The sequence below is a fragment of the Aethalodelphis obliquidens genome, unplaced genomic scaffold (genome assembly GCF_003676395.1).
Source record: "Aethalodelphis obliquidens isolate GAN/ISIS:26980383/991018 unplaced genomic scaffold, ASM367639v1 scaffold45, whole genome shotgun sequence".
Taxonomy (NCBI): domain Eukaryota; kingdom Metazoa; phylum Chordata; class Mammalia; order Artiodactyla; family Delphinidae; genus Aethalodelphis; species Aethalodelphis obliquidens.
The window spans coordinates 217277-237480 of NW_020837989.1; the positions used below are offsets into that span (position 1 = coordinate 217277).

The window sequence follows — 20204 nt, forward strand, 5'->3', positions numbered from 1 at the left end:
GAGGAAAAACTTGCCTGGTTGTGGAAAATGACACTTGAAGTAGCAAAGCCGGCAGCGCGAGTTGAGTCTATTGTTTCTTAAATTGCCATCAGGGTTTTTTTTTTTCTTCCTGCTTCTTCAAGTGAACGGTACCTCTACAAAAGGAAACTCCAGCCCCTCCTGTCCTCCACCGGCCTGTGATCATTACAAAAAAAAAAAAAAAAAAAAAGAAAGAAAAAAAAAGAAAAAAAAGCACCCAAACCAAAAATTAACCAACCAAACAACCCCCAACAGCCAAGCATACATCTCTATTTTTTTAATTTTGGTCTTTTTGTTGGATTTTCCCTTCCTTTTTTCTCTCCTTTTTTTTTTTTTTTTCCTTCGGGTTATCGCTCAGTTTTGAGCGAAGGTTTACATTTTTAAAAAATTTGCTTTCCAGCCCGTCTTGATCTTCTAGCGCGAGTTCAACAACTCAAAAAAAAAAAAAATCTCTGGCTGGCGTTTTTCTTTCCTTTTTTTTTTTTTTTTTTTTTTTTTTTCAAATTTTCAAGGGGGAGGAGATTTTCCACAAGAAAAGGTTGTTTTCATGTTTGGGATTCAGGAAAGCATCCAACGGAGTGGAAGCAGCATGAAGGAAGAGCCGCTGGGCAGCGGCATGAACGCGGTGCGGACGTGGATGCAGGGCGCCGGGGTGCTGGACGCCAACACGGCGGCGCAGAGGTGAGTACCGCTCGGGGACCGCGGCCGGGGAGGCAAGCCGCGAGCAGCAGAGCCGGGAGGTGGTAGCGGAAGCCGCCGCCGCGGGGCCGGGCCGCGCTCTTGCGTCTGCCGCTCGGCTCTGCTCGTCTCCGGGGCTCCGCTCTCCCCGGCCGCTCTGTCTTGGTTGCCTGCGGCCGCAGAGCCAGGAGCTGCCTGCGAGGAGCCCGCGCTTTACCGGCACTTTTCCCTGCCTGGTCTGTGACTGTTTTCATTTTGTTTTAAGCCTGAAGAGGCGTCTCACCAGTATGATGTTGGATATCTGTGTTTTTCTGTGATTGCTGTTTCTTTTCAGGCCGCCTGTCTTTTTTTTCTTTCCTTCCTTTTCCTTTCCTATTTTCTTCTTTCCTTTCTTTTTCTTTCTTCTTTCTTTTCTTTGCCTTTTCTTCTCTATTTCTTTCCTTCCTCCTTTTCTCTCCTTCGTTCTTCCTTTCCTTCCTCCTTTTTCTTTCTTTTCTTTCCCCCCTTTAAAAAACTTTCCTTCTCCTTCCTTTCCTCCCTTTCTTACTCCTTTTTCTTCCTTACTCCTTTTCCTTCCTTTCTTCGTTCCTTTCTTCCTCCTTTATTTCCTTTCTTTCCCCCTTTCTTTTCCTTCCCTCTTCCTTCTTTCCTTCCTCTTCTTTCTTCACTTTCTTCCTCTTTCCTCCCTCTTCTTTCTTCACTCTTTCTTCCCCTTTCCTCTTTTTCCTTCTCTTAACTCCATTTCTCTCCCCTTTTCTCTTTCAATTTCCCCCTAGAATCATCTCTTATTTCTCCTCTCTGGTTCTCCCTCCCTCTCCCTTTAGCTTTCAGTTTTTCTTGGTCCACCCGAAGAACAGCAACTCCTAACTTTAATTCTGATGTCTCTTAAAAGTCTTCCCCGCCATCTATGACCATGGCCTCTTCTAGCCCCTCTGCCACTCTCAGCTCCTGCATGCTAGGCTGTATGGCCTAGAGGCACTGCTTTTGGAGATTGACCCGGGGGAACTTTCCTGGGCACCCTCAGTACCCATTCTGGGGACTCTTGGTCCCAAGTGAGAAATGGTCCCCCCCCTTTTTTTAGGCCACCAGCTGGGCTTGGGGGAATGGGAGATCTGTGGCTCCATGCTCTCTCCGGCCCAGAGAGGGCGGAAGGGGAAGAATGAAGATGACTAATTACATCATCCTCATCTTCTCCGGGCTGGGGACAAGTGTCCACAACACTGTTCCCATCCCCGATGATAATAAGGATGGGGGTGGTTGGCAGTAAGAGTGAGTTGGGTAACTGGGCTAGAAGCGAAAGTGTGTGTGTGTGTGTGTGGCGCGTGCGTGTGTGTGTGTGCGCGCCCTTGTGTCGGGCAGGTCGGGCTGTCAGTGGCCGCCCTGCGCCCCTGGTGCCCCAGGCTCCAGCCCCCGGGAGGGCGCGCTCAATCCTCAGCCCTTATCCATAGGATTTCTGGAAAGGGTGTGAGGATTTCTGCGGAACAGCGAAACTTTGTCAGGACAGGTCTTTTAAAAAAAACACCCAATTCCCTTTCCCACAGCGACCACTCCTGACTGCTCTGAGTTCCACCCACAGATCCTTTTTCTCCACATGCTTTATTTGTGGGGGTGGGGACAGACAGCTTCCCGAGGCCGGGCACCCGCGGCTGGCCGGGGGCGGGGAGGGGGCGGCACATGAGGTTTCCCGGAGGATGGCTGCTGCAGCGAGGAGCTGAGCATGTTCCCCATCCATTCTCACCTGCCCACGGGAGATTCGAGGGAGTGGCGAGAACCAACTCCCATGCCCACCCTCCCTTTAAGTTGTAAACGACCGGCTTTATTCCACGATCGCGCTTCACCTCATGCACCGCTACTTTTCTTCCTCCCCACGCAGCGCGCGTCTGGTCGGAGTAAACGCGTACAGCGTTTTATCTCTTGCGCAAAACCCAAACAAAACTTTCACACCTCTTCGTCAAGTTCGGGGGGCGCGCAGGTCCTCGGCGGGGAGGACTGGGCAGGCGAGAGCACGCATGTCCCGTCGCCGGGTGGGCCCGGGGCGCCTGAGGGGGCGTGTAGGGAGCCCACAGGGCGTTTTGGGGGGGCAGAGGTGTTTGAGGGTTCGCGCGTGTGTAAGAGGTGACAAGGGGTCGCGGTTGTTGTCCCGCTTAGCCGTCTAACTCTGCGTCTTTGACCGCAGCGGGGTGGGTCTGGCCCGGGCTCACTTTGAGAAGCAGCCGCCTTCCAATCTGCGGAAATCCAACTTCTTCCACTTCGTCCTGGCCCTCTACGACAGACAGGGCCAGCCCGTGGAGATCGAGAGGACAGCCTTTGTGGGGTTCGTGGAGAAGGAAAAAGTAAGTGGGCGCAGCGCCGCTGCCCCTCGCCCCCTGCCGGGGAGCAGGCTCAGGCGCTTCGGGAGGCGAGCTCCTCGCGAGTGCAAAGCATCCATAACACACTCCCGCGCGGGGTCCCCCAAGCCACTTCCCGTTCTGGGCGAACCCGGACTCCTAGTTCCTGAGGTTCTGCTCCAAAAAAGCTCGTGCTTAGTCCCCAAAGATGGAGAGAGGCGAGCCCGTCTTCGCACTCCAGAGTCAAGGGCGCTGGGGATGAGCCCGCCCTCGACCGCGCGACCACGCGTGGCTCCTGCCTCTGCTGGCCCAAGCTCGAGCCCCCAGGCCCTAGGAAAGAGATCTCCCGTGCGAGCCCCACGGAATTTTTTAGAAACTTAGAGGGAGCAGTAAGGGTCGGGAGGGCGGCAGGGGGATCACAGTTGGCCACAATTTCTGCTGCTCCCGGGCCTGTCCGGCTCCCAGGCCAGGGGTCCCTGCTTGGGGAAAGTTGCCTCGAAGTCTGTCCACTAGCTCACGCCGACCTCTCTCCTGCGTCTCTTGTGTCTTTGCGTCCTGCTGCAACCCAGGAAGCCAACAGCGAAAAGACCAATAACGGGATTCACTACCGGCTCCAGCTCCTCTACAGCAATGGTGAGGTTCCCGTCGGGTCTGCGCCGGCACCCCGGGGCTCCGGGTGAGGGTAGGGGGCGCGGGGAGCTTCAGGTGGACGAGAAGCCTGAGCAAAGCTCAGTCGTCCGCCATCCTCGGGGTAAAACGGCCTCTCCTAAGTTTCTCCTGAAGAGGTTTCACCTGAGGAGGCCCTGAGTGGCTCGAGGGCGGCGGCATTAGCGGACGCGTACCTGGGTCCAGGTGTGGCGCCTTGGCCCCCGCTGGGCTGCTTTCTTTCTTCTTCCCCTTCCTAAGGCCGGGTTCCTCCGCTTAGCGTAGACTTCATGCCCAAGTCCCTTGAGTTCAGGGGGCTACAGCGGTCAGGGCCTTGGTGGCTCCCGGAGAGCACGCAGAGGGACTCCAGCCGTGGGAAGGGAGAGAACCCAGGTGGGGGTCCGCCTTATTCCCAGCTGCTGTGCTTGAGGGTGGGGCCGCCTTCCAAATGCGCTCGGGCTGGGCCAGAGGCCCTTCTCCGGGAACTGGGGAAGGGGGTCCTGGCTGCTTCTCCGGGACAGTCGGAGTTCCATCAGCCTTGGAGCCCCATTCTTTGTTTCCTGCAGATCCTCTCTCACTTAATTCTCCTTCGTTCCCCTGTCCCCCGCCCCTCCCCCAGGAATAAGGACGGAGCAGGATTTCTACGTTCGCCTCATTGACTCCATGACAAAACAAGTAAGTTTCTTAAATTCGCGCCGCGGGGGTGACTCTACGGCCGCGAAATTTGGGAGAGTCTAGAAGCTGGCTACTCCTTAGCGGGAGGGCTGGGACTCGAACTCTCAATGCCAGGGCGGACCGCGCTCTCAGCGCAGCCTTACAAATGCCCAAAAGCACGTTGACTCGCCGCGTGGAGGAGATGGCTCGACGTCTCCTTCTTTATAAGGGAAATTCAGACCTTGTGATTTAAGACTACGCGGAGTGCTGCGTGGGGAGAATATGGGCTGAACTTCCTTTGACCCGGCCGGGGAGCCCCAGGGGCGCAAAGGTGCGCAGAGACCCTCGTGCAGATCGGGCTGAACTAGTGAAACCCAAACCATCAGGGCCTCCCCCGGGAGGCAGAGGTAGAGGAAGCGGGTGAGGGGCAAAGGCAGCTTCCCCAGAAACGGTGAGATGGTCTGAGAGCGCACTTGACCCACTCTACACATTTTTAAAAAAAGAGATGGTGGTGGTGGTAGTGTTGGAAGACGGAGCGACAATTGTTAGAAGATATTTTGCAAAAATCCTCCTGGCTTTTGCCTCCAAGTTTGGCAAGAGGCCAGGCAGCATGAGTGAGCTTGTGGTCTTAAAGGTACATAGACGGCGTTTTCTTTAGCTCCCAACACGCGGGTGCCAAGCAGTATACATTAAGGTTGAGTTATGGTTCAAAAGATACAATTATGAGCCGAGTCAGAAAAGAGGTCTGACGTTTTTACGAGGGGCAGGAACATTTTTTCTTTTTAATTTTAAGAAAAAGTTTAAGAATTAAATATCTGGTTAGGTAGTTGGAGGATTTTGTGACAAAAAAGGAGACAGTTTTATTGGGTGGGAGAAAGAAATCAGAACAAAGAGAAAAGTTACCCATTGTGTACTGACCACCAATTTAGTGAGAGGGTTAAAACTGGTTTGCTTGATTGCGATTTAAAAATATTCCCTTTAAAATAAGGGATGTAGTTTTCATAGATACTGGCTTGGAAGGTTTCAAATTAGAGAATACATGCATACTTAAAAAATGTTTTTAGATACCCATGGCTTAAATATGTTGTACAAAATGCACGTTAATAAGCTGTTGGGAGTTTTAAAATCTGCTCAGCAAGAACCAATTTAATAACAGCTAATTGTAATTTTTACCTTTATTTCATTGTGAACCAAGTAAAAAGCATGAGGGTATGACATGTATTTTTTAAAATGATAAATACATATCTCTTGAAATCTATTTCAAGTTATTAGCCTAAAATATTTGACTTTCTTAAAGATCTGTTTTATTTCTTAGTTGATAGTTCAGAGTAAACGCACATTTATGCTTTTACTCTTGGTATTATTATTGTTTTTTATTATTATTACTATACTGGTTCTGATCATTACATAGGATAATTCCCTTTGATTTGGACTCTCTGTATTTTGTTAAATTTTTTTCCTGCCAAGCAAAAAATGCAAAAGCCTTATTTCAGTAACTTTTTAAAAAAATGATATCAAAACAAAAATGTCTTAAGTGGAATTTTGTTGTTAAAAAATTGTCTTTGATACCCTGGGTATCTTTTCCTGCCATTCCCATCAGAGGAAAGAAAAGATGGGAGGGGGAGAGGGAAAGTATGATTTCTAATACATATTCTTTATGTACTTATTAGAGTTTATTTTTTAAAGAATAAAAACTCCCCACAAACCAGTATGTAAGGCCTGTCTGCCTGTGAAACATTGGCCACTTAAATATTAAATTATCGGCAACTCTATGAAGTGAACAGTTGTAAGGCGCACAAAATTAGGACATGTTTGATTTTAGGCCCCTTAAACCAAAAGTGCCACAAGAATTGATCTTCCCATTATGAGATGAACTGACTTTACACACTCTTCTAAGTTGGAAGAATAATCTTGATTTTTATAAAGCAATACATCTAATATCATTTTACTAACAAGGTCATAGAGCTTAAGAAAAATTTTGGCTAAGGCATTCTTTGACTGCTTGGTGTCATAAATTCTATCGGTGGTGGGGGTGGGAGTGGGACCAGGATAAGATATAGTGTAGTAATAGCAGGTATAAGAGAGTTACTTGCCATACTGTGACATCTCACTGAAAGTTAAAATTATAAATGTAGGCAATTGTATATTTTGGTGGGGAGCGACCTGAAAAAAAGGCTTAGTAATTATCTGAATTTAGTGTAAAAATATCAAGAAAAAAGATTTTTCCAGGCATACCTGTTTGCTTTCATAATAGTTGTCTAATGCCTTCTCTGTAGCTTTTACTTTGAAAGGCAATCCCTGCCCGTTATCCGGTTGCTTTTTCCTTGATTATGTGCTGTAAGAGTTTGGGAAGTAGGTTAGCTTCTTGTGTACACAGCTAATACAATAGTCTTCAAAAAGCAGATCAGCGCGAAGAGCATGACTTTCCTTAGCTGTGACATAATTATTACGTTTTAGCTTTGATGAGTAAAACAGTGGATTCTCATCTAGCTTGAAATTATTCTGTGATAATTAAATGCCAAGTCTGATTTTTAAGTTTCTTAAATTTTTTATTTTAGTTAAGTGTGCAGTGACCCCTTCAATCAGAAGTAAGTCTTGACATAAGGTGACCAATTAAACGCTTACTTCTTTTTCCCCTGTGAAATTATTCCAGGTAGATAGACTCAGGATTTTGATATTTAGAGTGCTGAATGGAATAATTACAGTGATGTGATGAGTTCTAATAACATCATAAGTTTCAGTGGGAGTATCTAAGCAGAGTTCAAGTGTCTTCTCTTAGCTGCTTATTTATCGCAACGTTTTTCACATCAGAGATGCAGCTTTATGTATGTGATGTCATATCTTTGACTCAGAAGTTGGGGTTAAGACTTGAAGGGAATCTTTGGCAAGCAAAATTCAAAACTAGCTGTGCACTTTATATTTTCATAGAATGTTCGTGATCTTGGGTGGAGTTAGCAGCTTTGAGATCAAACAGAAATGTACTCAATCAACCAAGATGTATTGGTATGACACAGTATTTCACACCTTTTCAAAGTGTCTCTTTACACTATTTGGGGTAATGACTCTTAATTTTTGACTCTACCAGGAAAGGGAAAGCTTTATTAGAAGTGAATGTGTAAGGATCTGAGCCCTCTTATCCCTATGCTTTTCTTATAAAACACTAAGGATATAATTATATTTAAAATATTTGTCCACCAGCTAGAAAATAAGAAGCTTGCTTTTGGGAAGGGTTTTGCAAAACCAAGTTTAGCTGGACTAAAAATAGGGTTTTTTTTTTTTTTTTTTTGTCATTGCTGTTTTTGGTATTCCATTAGTGAGCATGCAAAAAGGCCTGTAGGATCCAGAAGTTGATGGCTGTTGCATCCAGAAATGGTATCTACTGCAGAAACTCAAATGAACTCAGTGGGAGAGGTCTGAGTTTTAATGTGCCTCAGTTCAGATTTTCCTGTAGTATTTGAGATATAATTACATTCTGTGATTGCTTCAGTGAGTTATCTTTAGTTTTTTTTTAAAAAAAAAAAACAACCTTTAACTTATCTGCCCTCTTACCATCTTGCTTTGAAAAAAGGGACATTTTTATAATTCAAAGAAAGAGTACCAAATTCCATAAAGTTATCAAAAACAAAACATTCCCTGCCCCCAAACCAAAGCTCTTTTTTGGAAAGGGAAAAATAATAATCACATAATCTTTTTGTGTATGGATTTGAAGGTAGGTGATATGGTGAGGGGACCCCTAAAAAGTCCCAGCACTGTGGGAAGTCTAAGGTACAATAATTAGAACTGCTGTCATAGTTCTCTTTCCAGCTAATCTTTATATATTTGTTTTGATATTCCTGGTATTTCAAGTTATTGATGCAAGTGCACTTTTTCCGATTGATTGTTTCATCATGTCCTGCCACAGCTACGTAGATTTGATTAACAACCCTTTCTGTTCATGGTTCTTCATTGGTAGATAAACACATTTTTAGTGTATCAATAAGTTCCTAAGGAATTCAACTAGGCCAGCAGAGAGGTTCTTTCATGTATTTGGGGAAACAAACAAGCAATGACAGGGCAAGTTTATAGTTAGGAGCCATATTTTAGCAGCTTTCTCTCTTCTTTGGTAACATGTCAAAAATGCAGGTGATTTGAATTTCCTTGCACATAGAGGAATGAAGAAGTTTGGGATTTTTATGCATGATCAGGACCTGTGTTTGGGAAAATGTAAACTCATCACAGTGGAAAATGTGTTGTTTGGAGTCTGGGGGTGAAAACAAAGCTGATGGTTTTGGAGAGATTGCCGGAGCCAGATGGCCTAGTACTTTCCCAGTCTGGCGGTCCAACTGCTCCCTCCTGGATAATATACAGCCATTTGTTCGGGGATATTTACGCTAGAGCTGTTTCCATGTGAATGTTTGAACAGCATTAAAAATGAACGTATTAGTAGTGATGCATTTATCGAACTTGTATGACTACACGGATAGTCTGTTCTTGTGTCTTTACTTATATTGCTGAGAGGAATGAAGGAGGGTCTGGATGTTGGTGAATTGTTTATATAGTTGTTGAGCAAGAATGATTTGGTCTTAGTTATTAAAATATGTAAGCATTTGGAAACTAATTGAGGTAATGGTAGCACCTACCTGGAAGCTCAGTTGTGAAAATTAAATGAATTCATACATGGAAAATGCTTAGAACAGTGACTAGCATACATTAAGTGCTTAATAAATCAGCTGCTTTTATTATTTTACTATTATTACTATTATTACCCCATTGAGTTGACAAAACCAGTTGTATCTACTAATATAGATGTAAATGTAGTTATCGTATGAGTGAAATATCTTTTATTACTGCTAGAAAAAGAAATATTGCATGATATTGTTAGAATGATTCAGTTTTTATCTTGGTGTTTGAATAATATGAGAGATTTTATTTCTTTGAAACACAAAAGATGCATTCTGAAGCTAACTGCTTTTGGTACACATTCTCTTTTTATTCAGGGCTGTGATGTAACTGAACAGCATACTGAATATGATATCATTCCTTTGCAACTTTCCTAATTCAGTTCTGCAAACAGGCCTGCTTAGCTGCTGAGCTTAAATTACATCTTTGTAATTTGTTCACCAGTAGCTAAGCTGCTAATTGAAGCAAAATAATTTTTTATTTTATTTCACTATTAATTTTGGATTGCTGTTTGACACAATTGTTTATGAAACGTCAATTTTGTAGTGTTTTCTTTGTCACAGGTTAATTTTTAACTAAGGCTCCCTCACATACTGGAAATTTCTTGAACCGCATTAGCTAACACTTTTTTTTATTTTAATGACAAGAAGTGGAACTTGGTGGTCGAAAGTAATGATTAATATTACAGCATGTTGATAATGTACGTGTTCATATTTTTTTATTAGTTTTGATTCTTGGTAATTTGCTGCCAAAGTCGTGTTGACAGTCTGTATTTATAGGACACTTTACTTCTGGTTGAAGGAGATACTTTGTACATTCATGAATGTATTCTTTAAGGTGACAAATTAGGTTTAGCCTTTTATTTTGTATTTGGAAAAAAGAGTGATGTATTTTCAAGGTTACTGTTTTGATTTAAATGGAAAATTAGGAGTTTTTGTTAGTTATAGGTAACCTATCTACCTGTCTTCCTTCCTTCCTTCCTTCCTCCCTTCTTCCCTCCCTTTCTTCCTTCCTTCCTTTCTTTCTTTCTTTTTCTTTCTTTCTTTCTTTTTCCATTCTTTCTTTCTTTTTTTTCTTTCTTTCTTTCTTTTTTTCTTTCTTTCTTTCCTTTCATTATCTTTTTCTGTCTTTCTAAATTAATGATGACAAGTCTCCGATTGTTGGTTTGTAAACTAAGAAAGACTCCTAATGAAAACATTTTGTTCCTAAAAACCTTTCAGATTTTAATGAACCAAAGTCAAAAGTATTCTCCTTGCTCACTTTATTTTTGCATGGAACACAAAGAGTTAAAATTATTAGAAAAGTAAACAAAGAAAACTGTGCTCAATTCTCTGTATTTCTTTTGGCATCCCATTGAAGTGTGATCCCTGTGTCAGTTCACCATCTATTTTTTGTTTTACTGTGTGGTCTTTATCCATAGTAAGTTTCAATTAACTTTTAAGACCCAGTGATATTTTAGAAAAGTGGAGATGAACCACAATTCACAAGATGCTTTCTAAAACAGTGGCAACAGAGGCAGATTTTTTCTATTGATTGATTTCTTTTCGAAGTTGGTATAGGTTAATGTGTAATTGGGCATTTGAAACTGATGGCATTTCATCCTCTCACAGCAAACCTTCTGGCACTGTTGTGTAAGGATGTGAAAGTTTAACAATTCCTATTTTTTCCTTCATTTTTGTTATTATAAAAAACTATTCTTGAAAAAAACCTCAATCAGAAAGTCAACAGAGTATTAACAATAATTGTGATATTTCCATTATGCTCATTAGAGGAGAACGTTAAGAAAAGGGAGGCTAGTATATCAGAAGAATAAACCTGCTCCAAATATGTCAAGTTTTGACAACTTGTTTATCAGTTTCACCAGGTTTTTAAAGTTGAGATGAAGTTTGTGCTGTTTATTCTTTTACTTTTTTTCCTGTACAAGCATTCCTGCCACCTTAAGGGATTTATTTGCATTGGCAGGATTAATGTAAACATCGTTTTCTATTTTATTGTATTTTGTTGTTGTTTTTGTTGTTTCTTAGGTTAAAACCTCAACTTGCTTCACCATCAAATCATTTATTTAAATAATGTATTTGATATGCTTTCTCTCCCGCTCCCGCCCATCTCTGTAACAGGCCTCCCATCCTTACTGCTGATGAACACACTGGTTTCTTTAAACCACTGTTGTTTTTGTCACTCTCACAGCAGACTACCTTCCTCCCAGTGAGCAGATGCATGACTTACTATGGAGGATGAAGATAAGCCTTCTTCTTGGTGTTCCATTGTCTAGGTCCTAGACCAGCTGTCTATTAAAATGGTTTCACTTAAAGTAGTCAGTGCTGTTTATATGCTTCTGTGATCTCCCAACTGATCCGGCCTCAATGAGCTTCACTCACACCGCACAGAGGCACATATTTAAATTGGGAAAAGAAGCAGAAACTTCTCCCTAAGCTGGTGTTAGAGAACCCCTTTCCTTTTAGGCTCGAAGTCTGGGTTTGCTGAACTGTGAACCAGTCTTGACGTGTGCACTAAATGTACATGGTAGAGATTTGATATGTGTGAAAGCTGGAGGGAGAACTTGTAGGCATTTTTTAAAAGTCTGTTTTATTGTTGACACTCTACATTGAAGACGTTCATCAAAATAGATTTATCCTGTTTTCCTATGTTGGATCTCATCAGAATGTCGATTTCTTGGACCATACTTTTATATAATAGTGTGGTGTGTGTGTGTGTGGTGTGTGGTGTGTGTGTGTGTGTGTGTGCATGTGTGTGTTTTAACAAGCTTTTTCAGTAACAAAAACTGCTTAGGCAAGGTTGGAGGTGGAGCTGCCTTTGACAGAGTTTCACTGTGTAGCTAACTTTATTACACTGAGGTTCTAGATTACTCTATTTCCAGAATTTTAGTTCTACTCCTTAGGAGAGGGAGAAGACTCTGTTTCACTTGTTTTTATTTCAGAAGTCACAGAAGCAGCAAGCACTTCTTCATCTGTGTTTATGTGCTGAAAAGTATTGTTCTGCTGAGGCCCCAAGGAAAGGGACAGAAGAAACTTCATGCTTCCTTCCGTCCCCAGAGTTTAACTATTTCTGAGCAAATCCAGACTCATGCTTTCATTTTTCTATGCTTGATGTAGAGAAGATTCTCCATTTTGACTCTGCTGCCAGAAGCGAAGTGGCAGGTTGACATTTGATAGACATGTATTACGGAGGCCATGGGCCTTCAACAAATGATGTCCAGTCACCAAAGACAAAAACATGGGATACCTGGGAGACCATGGGTCATCTACTGTTTGGGGGGGTGTCAACATATTTTCACTGCAGCATATCTTTAATTGAGTATCATCATGGGCCCACTGATTTCAGTGGAACCAGCAGCCTCAGTAAAAAATAATATTGGTATTATCTAGAAAGAGTCAAAATGAGAAGGTCTGATGTAATTGATACTCCTTTCTCCTCCCAAAACCAATTTTTTTTTTTAAACAGGAAGGAAAACCCCATTAATACCTATGAATTTTATTCACCAAGTTATTTGAATTAGTTTAGCATGACAGAAAACTAAAGTTGAAACAGGTTTTCAGGGGTATTAAGAGAACACACAAAATGGTAGTGATAATAGGATTTCTCAGAAATGCATAATAGAATTTTTAGCACCATGTATGAGATCTAATCAGTTATTTACAGTGTCTCTGATTTTTTAAAGCAGTGATTGTAGTAAATAAAGCAGGCAGATATAAGTTATGGTTTTTAAAACATTTTCAATTTACTTAATGCATTTTCTCGAGTAAAGCAACTTCCTGGGTATTTAAAAGGTCTTTTAAGATTGCAGGAATGCATCATCAGTGCATGCTAAAACTAATGGGTGAAAATTTAAGTCATAATATGATGTTAACATAATCTAAATGATTTCCCCAGAAGATAGTTATGAATTACTTAAAGTGAGTAGTAACTTTACACAAATCTGGCTGTGCTCTCTGATGGGTGGCAGGCACCCCCTTAACCAAATGGTCAGAGTTTACTGGCATTAGTGGAAGGAGTTGACAGTGTGATGTGATACAGGGAGAAGAACTCAGCGTCATGGTTGTGGTATTCTGGCCCTGAATTACATAACTTTAGTCTAAGTCTGAGGAAACATTAGACAAACCCAAATTGAGGATGTTCTACAAAATATCTGGCCTATATTCTTCAAAAATGTCAATGTCATGAAATACAAAGACTCAGGAATATTCCTTATTGAAGGAGATATGACAACTGAATGCAGTGATTGGTATTGGTTTTGTTGTTGTTGTTTGCTATTAAGGACATTATTGGGTATTTGGTGAACCTCAGATGTTTAGATTAGATTATTGTATTGTATCAATGTTAATTTTGTGATTCAGATAATTGTGCTATGGTTATGTAAGATAATTCCTTGTTTTAAGGAAATACATACTGAAGTATTTAGGGCATGTCTGCAGTTAACTAATAAATGGTTCAGGAAAAGAAAATAGAGAAAGAAAGAAGAATAAAGCAAATTTACTAAAATGTAAACTCTTGAGGCATCTGGGAAAGAGTATCTTGGAATTCTTTATATATCCTTACAACTTTTCTGTACATCTAAAATTATGGCAAAATAAAACATTAAAAAATATAGGGTTGGGCTTCCCTGGTGGCGCAGTGGTTGAGAGTCCGCCTGCCGATGCAGGGGACACGGGTTCGTGCCCCGTTCCGGGAAGATCCCACATGCCGCGGAGCGGCTGCGCCCGTGAGCCATGGCCGCTGAGCCTGGGCGCCCGGAGCCTGTGCTCCACAACAGGAGAGGCCACGGCAGTGAGAGGCCCGCGTAAGGGGGAAAAAAAAAATGTAGGGTTATAACAGGCTAACCATATAAATGCTTTTGATGGCCCAATGGTAGAAAATGTTTTCTCCTTATGCAGGTACTTTTTTTTTTCTTTTTTGCGTACGCGGGCCTCTCACTGCCGTGGCCTTTCCCGTTACGGAGCACAGGCTCCGAATGCGCAGGCTCAGCGGCCATGGCTCACGGGCGCAGCCGCTCCGCGGCATGTGGGATCTTCCCGGAACAGGGCACGAACCCGTGTCCCCTGCATCGGCAGGCGGACTCTCAACCACTGCGCCACCAGGGAACCCCATGCAGGTACTTTTTGTCATTTTTAAATTTGTTGCAATTTTTGTTTTGTAATGGAGTTAGGTAAAAAAGTCAGAGCCTGCTCTGAAGGTCTGCAGGTCTGCACACATAGTGTCATAAGCTATCCTCCATCATTTACAGTTCTAAAAGTCTCAGGTTCATAAACAAGCACATTCTAGCCAACTATAAGTTAGTTGCTGCAGTTTCTGTGTATTATAAAAAAAGGATAGTCTCTGGTTAACTTAAGTAGTTTCATCACCAAGAAATTGAGAGTTATCTGAATGTGTGAAAGTAATTTTGTTAACAATTTGCAGCTGTGTTATATTAGTACTATGCAGTGCTACATTGTTAAGTTAGTTAAAATGTATCCCCATGCAGAGCCCTGCTCTATCCATAGCTGTGAGCTTTTCTTTGGCCCAGGTGTTAACATGTAGATCTTCCAGTAAGCAGAGGTCTCAAGGAAACTTCCTGGTGACCTTAAGGAAAATGTTTGTACACATATTACTAAAAACAGACAAAAACATCTTGGCTGGTGAGGTGGTTTGGGACTCCAAATTTTGAGAGTCAGATGTAATTCTTCTTAGTTGAGGGAGATAACTATGGCTTAACTCCCCCTGCCCCAACCCTGCCTGTCCCCCCCGCATATGCGGGCGAGTATTACTGTTTGGGTGGTTATACACCCCAGAGAGCACATGTTTTCAACCTGTAGGCAGGAAGGATTTCCCCTGATGGATGAATCATCTCAAGACAGTGAATGGACTCATTAACCATACCCTCACTTGTTTTCTACTACTTACCTCTAGAATATTACATGTTGGAGTTGGAAGTAGTAAAATGAGGCGACAAATACGAATCATTTAAAAATAAAATCCATGTGTTTTTCTATATTTTAAATCACTAGTATCTCAATCTGCTAAGCCTTCTGGGTTTTTCCTCCCCCATTGATTAGATTTATTTTTATTCTGAATTGAAGAGAGAATTGTGGTTGTCTTGACGACAGAAGCCCATCTCATACAAGGATCCAAAGATGTGCGTTATAATAAGGAGGTTGATGGGACAGAGAGGAACATATCCCCTTCCACTCAATTTGGGTTGATCCTTAACAACTGTCTTAAAACAATCAGCCCAGTGAGGCCTTTGGCTCTGAAAGCTAATTGGCCTTGCGGCAGTGGTGAATGGTCAAGAATTTGACTGTGGTAGTTTGTCCTCTGCTACTTGGTTCCATTCTTAGCTCAAATCATGCCTTTGTTTACAGGCCATAGTGTATGAAGGCCAAGACAAGAACCCAGAAATGTGCCGAGTGTTGCTCACACACGAAATCATGTGCAGGTAAGAAATACCTTTTTCTTTTCCTTTAATTAGCAAAGAGAAGATGAATTTGTATCTCAAATCTAGGTGAATTCAGGTTTATTTTTGGGTATATGTTTATCTTCTGTTAGACAATCTAAAAACTGTTAGATGTGAGTATTTGGTAGTAAAGTGTCAGGCATCACAGTGGTTCTCAATTATTTATTAGATTTCATCCTAAAAAACAAACGTTCCAATTTTGATATCGCATTGTTAATGGACACAAAGCATTGCCCTCTCCTTTTTCCTTTCAATTGAGTAAAATACAGTATAACCCTTCTAGTGTTAATATATGTGCTCAACTGCATTGCTAGTAAAATAAGACTTCTATTGAGGTCAGCAGAAACCTCTGTTTGGATAAGACTTGAAAGTTATAGTTCCCCTTTTTAATTCTTCCACTTAACAATGTGACCGTCCGTACATAGGCATCATTCCTCCCCACACCAACCCAACATCTGATCTCTTAATCTTAGTTACCTTTTATATAACTATGACAATGTAGCTAACATTTCTTAAATGTAGTGAGCTTTTGGAAGGATGGCAAAGATGAGTCACTGAAAGGTATAAACATTCATGTTGTCCACAAATGAGTATCTTTATTTTTGTCTGAAGCTACGTTTGAAACCAGGCAAGCAGACCACATTCACTTCCATGGCCTCAGCCAACCCTCCACATGGGAGAGAGTAAACCAGAGAACAGCCTTGTAACTTGCAGTTTAGGATTCTAATTCTTTGTAAAATAACACTGGCACTTTGCTTCTGATATATTCTGAGTAATTGGATAAAGCATGACGATGACACTCTGCATCAGGGAAGGGCTACTAATTGCTTTGTTAGCCACGCAGGCTCTCCTGGCACAAAGCATGCTTGGCTCCTGACTGTTACTGACCAAACCATTTAGGAGTTTCAGCTGCTGCTTCGGCATGGGTGGGTTTATTTGCTGCCCGCAGACTTGCGGGGAAAGCAATCTGAAAACTCTACAGGTGGAAATAAGATAGAAAAGAGATTATTGTGTTTCCTTAGTGAAGTCCCAAGTAGTAACTTCTTCTATATCTGTAATATGTATGTAAAAATTTCTTTTTCTCCTTTTTAAAAAACATTCTGCGAATATATTATTCTAAAATGTACAGGAGTTTCACAAGTTTTCACTTTAGTGATTTGTAAAACTTGTTAATTGTTCCGAAAACAGGTTGCTTCTCTCTAACTTTAAAGCAGCAACAAAATCCAAAAATATGGTCATGGATTTCGTAGAAGATATTATTAGGCAAAATTAGTGTCATACTGTATACAACAATTGCACAGCTAAAGCTGAGATGCGCTCTTCAGAATAAAATGAGTAAAATCATTTTGAAAAGCATTAAAAAAAGACCTCCTTCGTATTACTATTTTTCCAGCCATATCTCTATTTCGTCTTCCCACAATTAGCATGTTGATAGAATGAATTTTCCGTGTTCTGTTCCATGTGATTCCAGCAAACAGGAGACAGGAAGATGGATCTCAACCAATAGGCCAACTAATATCTATAAATCATAGATTTGCATCTCATATCTGTACTTGTTTGGACTATGCTAGAAATTATTCTTAAGATACTTAAGATATATTATGCCTTTCACACACAAGCCTACACTCTGTTAATGCAATTTATATTTTTCTTGTTCTGGAAATTCATTGGTCCAAAGTACTTTATGATGCTGGTTGATGTGCTTTACTGCTGACGTTCTTTCTATATTTTAGAAACATAAAAATAGCAAAAAACAAAATTCTCAAGCCACTGAAGGCAAATGATGTTTGTACTGCATGGCTAAGAGGGAAGAGCCATATTCAAAATGTCATCCTGCTAATGCTACAGATGATGGTTTTCCTGGCTGCCTATAGATGTGTAAGGGGTACTGTTTGTTTACAAGGCCGCCATGACCCTATTACACAAGCCTGTCATCTATTGTGTGGCTAACAGTCTTTTAAATTGCAAATCTGATGCTCTTTAGGGGGCTTTAGGAAAAAAATTCTCACTTTCCACACCATCCTATTTCTCTTGATTTCTTGCTGGTTGTAAGTGGAAGTTGGGATGTGCTGAATTTGCACCAGGGGTGCAAATGCAGGCTCAATTATAAGCATAAAATTAGAGTCTGTTCACCATTAATCAGCCTGGCTAATTGCTATGCACCACCATTAACCATATGGTGTGAAAGACAGCTTGCTCTCCCCAAGATGAAATTTCTTCACTGCAGACATGAAATAGTGAGGGCCCTGGATTTTAAAATAGGTTGTTTTAGATATTTAATTTCTAAACAGCTTTCTGCAGTGCTTTCTATCAAGGCTAACGGCACAATAAAACTTTGCATTTATGTCACAGAAGAGGTATATTTATAGTATGTTGGAGCTACGGGTGAAGGAGACACAGAGAATTTAGATCGACAGGAAAGGGCTTGGGATGATTCTGTTTTGTTGTCATCAAAGAAAAAAGAAAAAAAAAAAACACCAGGGAATTGTGTATTAGGTGGTTACAAATTTTAAAAAATCAGTTTTGTTCTGTTGAGAGGGTAACCCTATTGCATGAGCTGTCTAAAGGACTTACTGCCATGGGATTGTTATTGTTGTCTCTCTTTGAGACAAAACCCCTTTGACTTGATGGCATAAAACTCTTTCCATGGAATTCTGGGAGAGGTTCTGCATTTTTGGTAAACTGGAATTTATTATACCAATCATCATTATTACATTTTGCTAATACTTGGTGATTAAGCTCTTAAAAAGTATGGCCCCATGAAGGATTTTTAGAAGCAGGATTCATTCCACAAAGCATTTGATTATAAATGCATCTCCACATCCTGTGTTTAAAATATGAATGGAAAATAGGAACTCTACTTGGTAGGTGCGTCCAGTTCCTAGCCCCCCAGGCAGGGCAAAACAGATTTTCTCCCTTTCCAGTGAACAGGACAATTGCAGGGGATTGGTGCTGTATTTAGGAAGGCATTTTTTCCCCCACTGTCAGTGCCTAACATCTTGTGGACCATGAGCTCCCAGGGCTAGCCTGGTTCCTTGATATGGCTTGTTCTTCCTTCCTCTTTGGCTGGTGTATTCTCATTTTTTTCCTTTAGATTCCCACTTACGCATCCCTGGTTGTTGGCCTGAGCGAGGTCCCCTTATTATTCATTCCTGTGATATCCTGCGCTTTTCCTTCATAGCATGCAGCACATTGTAATTGTGTGTCCAAGGCCTGTCTTTCTTTGCTGGACTAAGAGCTCCTTGAAGACAAAGAAGTTACCCAGTTTTCCTCTCTGCTTTAGTTGCCCATATGTGAAATGGGGAGAAACTATTACTTCTCTCATAGGGTGGTTGTTAAGATTAAATGCTGTAATCCCGATAAATGCTTATCATGGTACCTGACACATAGTAAGTGCCGAATGTCTATTGTCATTATTAATAGTAGCAGCAGTAGTATTAGTATTGATATTAATAGAAGCAGTGGAAGTAGTGGGAGCAGTAGTAGCAACATCTGCAGTGCCTAGTTAAGTACCTGGCACAGAGTTGCTCAAAGGGAAAGACGGTAAGAGAATATTGAAAGGAAGGGAAGTGTCTACTAAAATGTTAACATGCTTTGTTCATTCTAGCTGTGCTGTTAAGGATATTTTCATTCATTCTTTTAGCACGTACTATGTGCAAAGCACAGTGGAATGAAGAGCCAAAGAGGACTGGCCCCTGTAGTAGGAGAGCTGACAGGTTAGCCTGGGAGAATGAGACTCATAAAACAGATAACTAGACAGCAGTGTAGAAAGGGTAGACAGGGATAAGAGGTGAGGCCAAAGACCACAGCTGCTCAGAGAGAGGTGGCTTTTAGCTGCAGGGATTGGGAGGAAGGTGAAACAGGACCCGGATTTTAGAGGGTGCATGAAGGAGTGTTTTGGTCCATTTGTTGGCAGTCCAGGCAGGATTTCTCTGGGGAGAGGTCTACAGATGGTGGGCCTTTGGCCTGGAGCTGGGCAGAGAGTCAGGGCGAAGGATCACCAACTTCTGAGGTCTTTTCTCAAAGGTGCAAAGTAAAGCTATGGGCTTACGTGGGATTGACAAGGATAGGTGAATAGAAAGAGAAGAGGCCATGGATACATCCTTGGGCAACAATCTCATTTAGTGTGTTCGAGAATTAGGAAAAAGAACCTTGAGCATACAGAGCATAGAAATAAAAGGAGGGTGTTTCAAAGTCTGGGAGCCATCCATGTAATAAGTGTAGGGAGATCCAGATAGACTTGAATACTGAGAAAAGCACCAGAAAGTCACTGGTGAACTTCAAGAGAGGACATTCAAGTTGGCGCTGAGGCCCAGAAGCCAGCTTTTATGCGGTTCAGGTGGCAAGGAGTGACGGCAACTCTGGCAAGGGGACAGTTGGACAGTGAAGAAACCAACTCAAGAGAAAAGAAGGAGTGTGTCTTTTTTTAAAGAATGGAAAAACTTAAGTTGGTTAACTGAGGGAAAGAATGAGCTTATTACTATTAATCAGACTATTCAGATAACTCATATATCTCATTCTCCAGCCACTTTGGCTAAATGGGTAAGATAATCTTGCTTTTTGTTGTAAGGCTTAGAGATGGAGCTGATGCTTTCCTCCACTTGAGAGAACCTCTACTTATGGGAAGAAGTTCCATGTCCCTAAGATGAGGATCTGCAGGCCTCGTGACCAGGAAACAAGTATATGTTTCTTGCCATGATTTATGAAGCCATGTGTCAGTGCACTAGAGAGATGCCACCTGTGTCATGCTGCTAAGGAAGAAACTCACAAGCTTG

The 20204-nt window shown here is 41.9% G+C and overlaps 1 protein-coding gene across 7 annotated transcripts in view; it reads left to right on the plus strand.

The window, feature by feature from the left end:
* The first annotated feature begins 238 nt into the window (after nucleotides 1-238).
* EBF1 (EBF transcription factor 1) overlaps nucleotides 239-20204 on the plus strand; it is a 392677-nt gene continuing 372711 nt past the window's right edge. For all 7 annotated transcript variants that reach the window (XM_027081411.1, XM_027081410.1, XM_027081412.1 and 4 more), the window contains exons 1-5: nucleotides 239-699; nucleotides 2873-3029; nucleotides 3593-3656; nucleotides 4288-4343; nucleotides 15338-15411. In XM_027081411.1, coding sequence (XP_026937212.1) covers nucleotides 566-699; nucleotides 2873-3029; nucleotides 3593-3656; nucleotides 4288-4343; nucleotides 15338-15411 — 485 coding nt within the window. In that variant the 5' untranslated portion in view covers nucleotides 239-565. The remainder of the gene's footprint in view (nucleotides 700-2872; nucleotides 3030-3592; nucleotides 3657-4287; nucleotides 4344-15337; nucleotides 15412-20204) is intronic.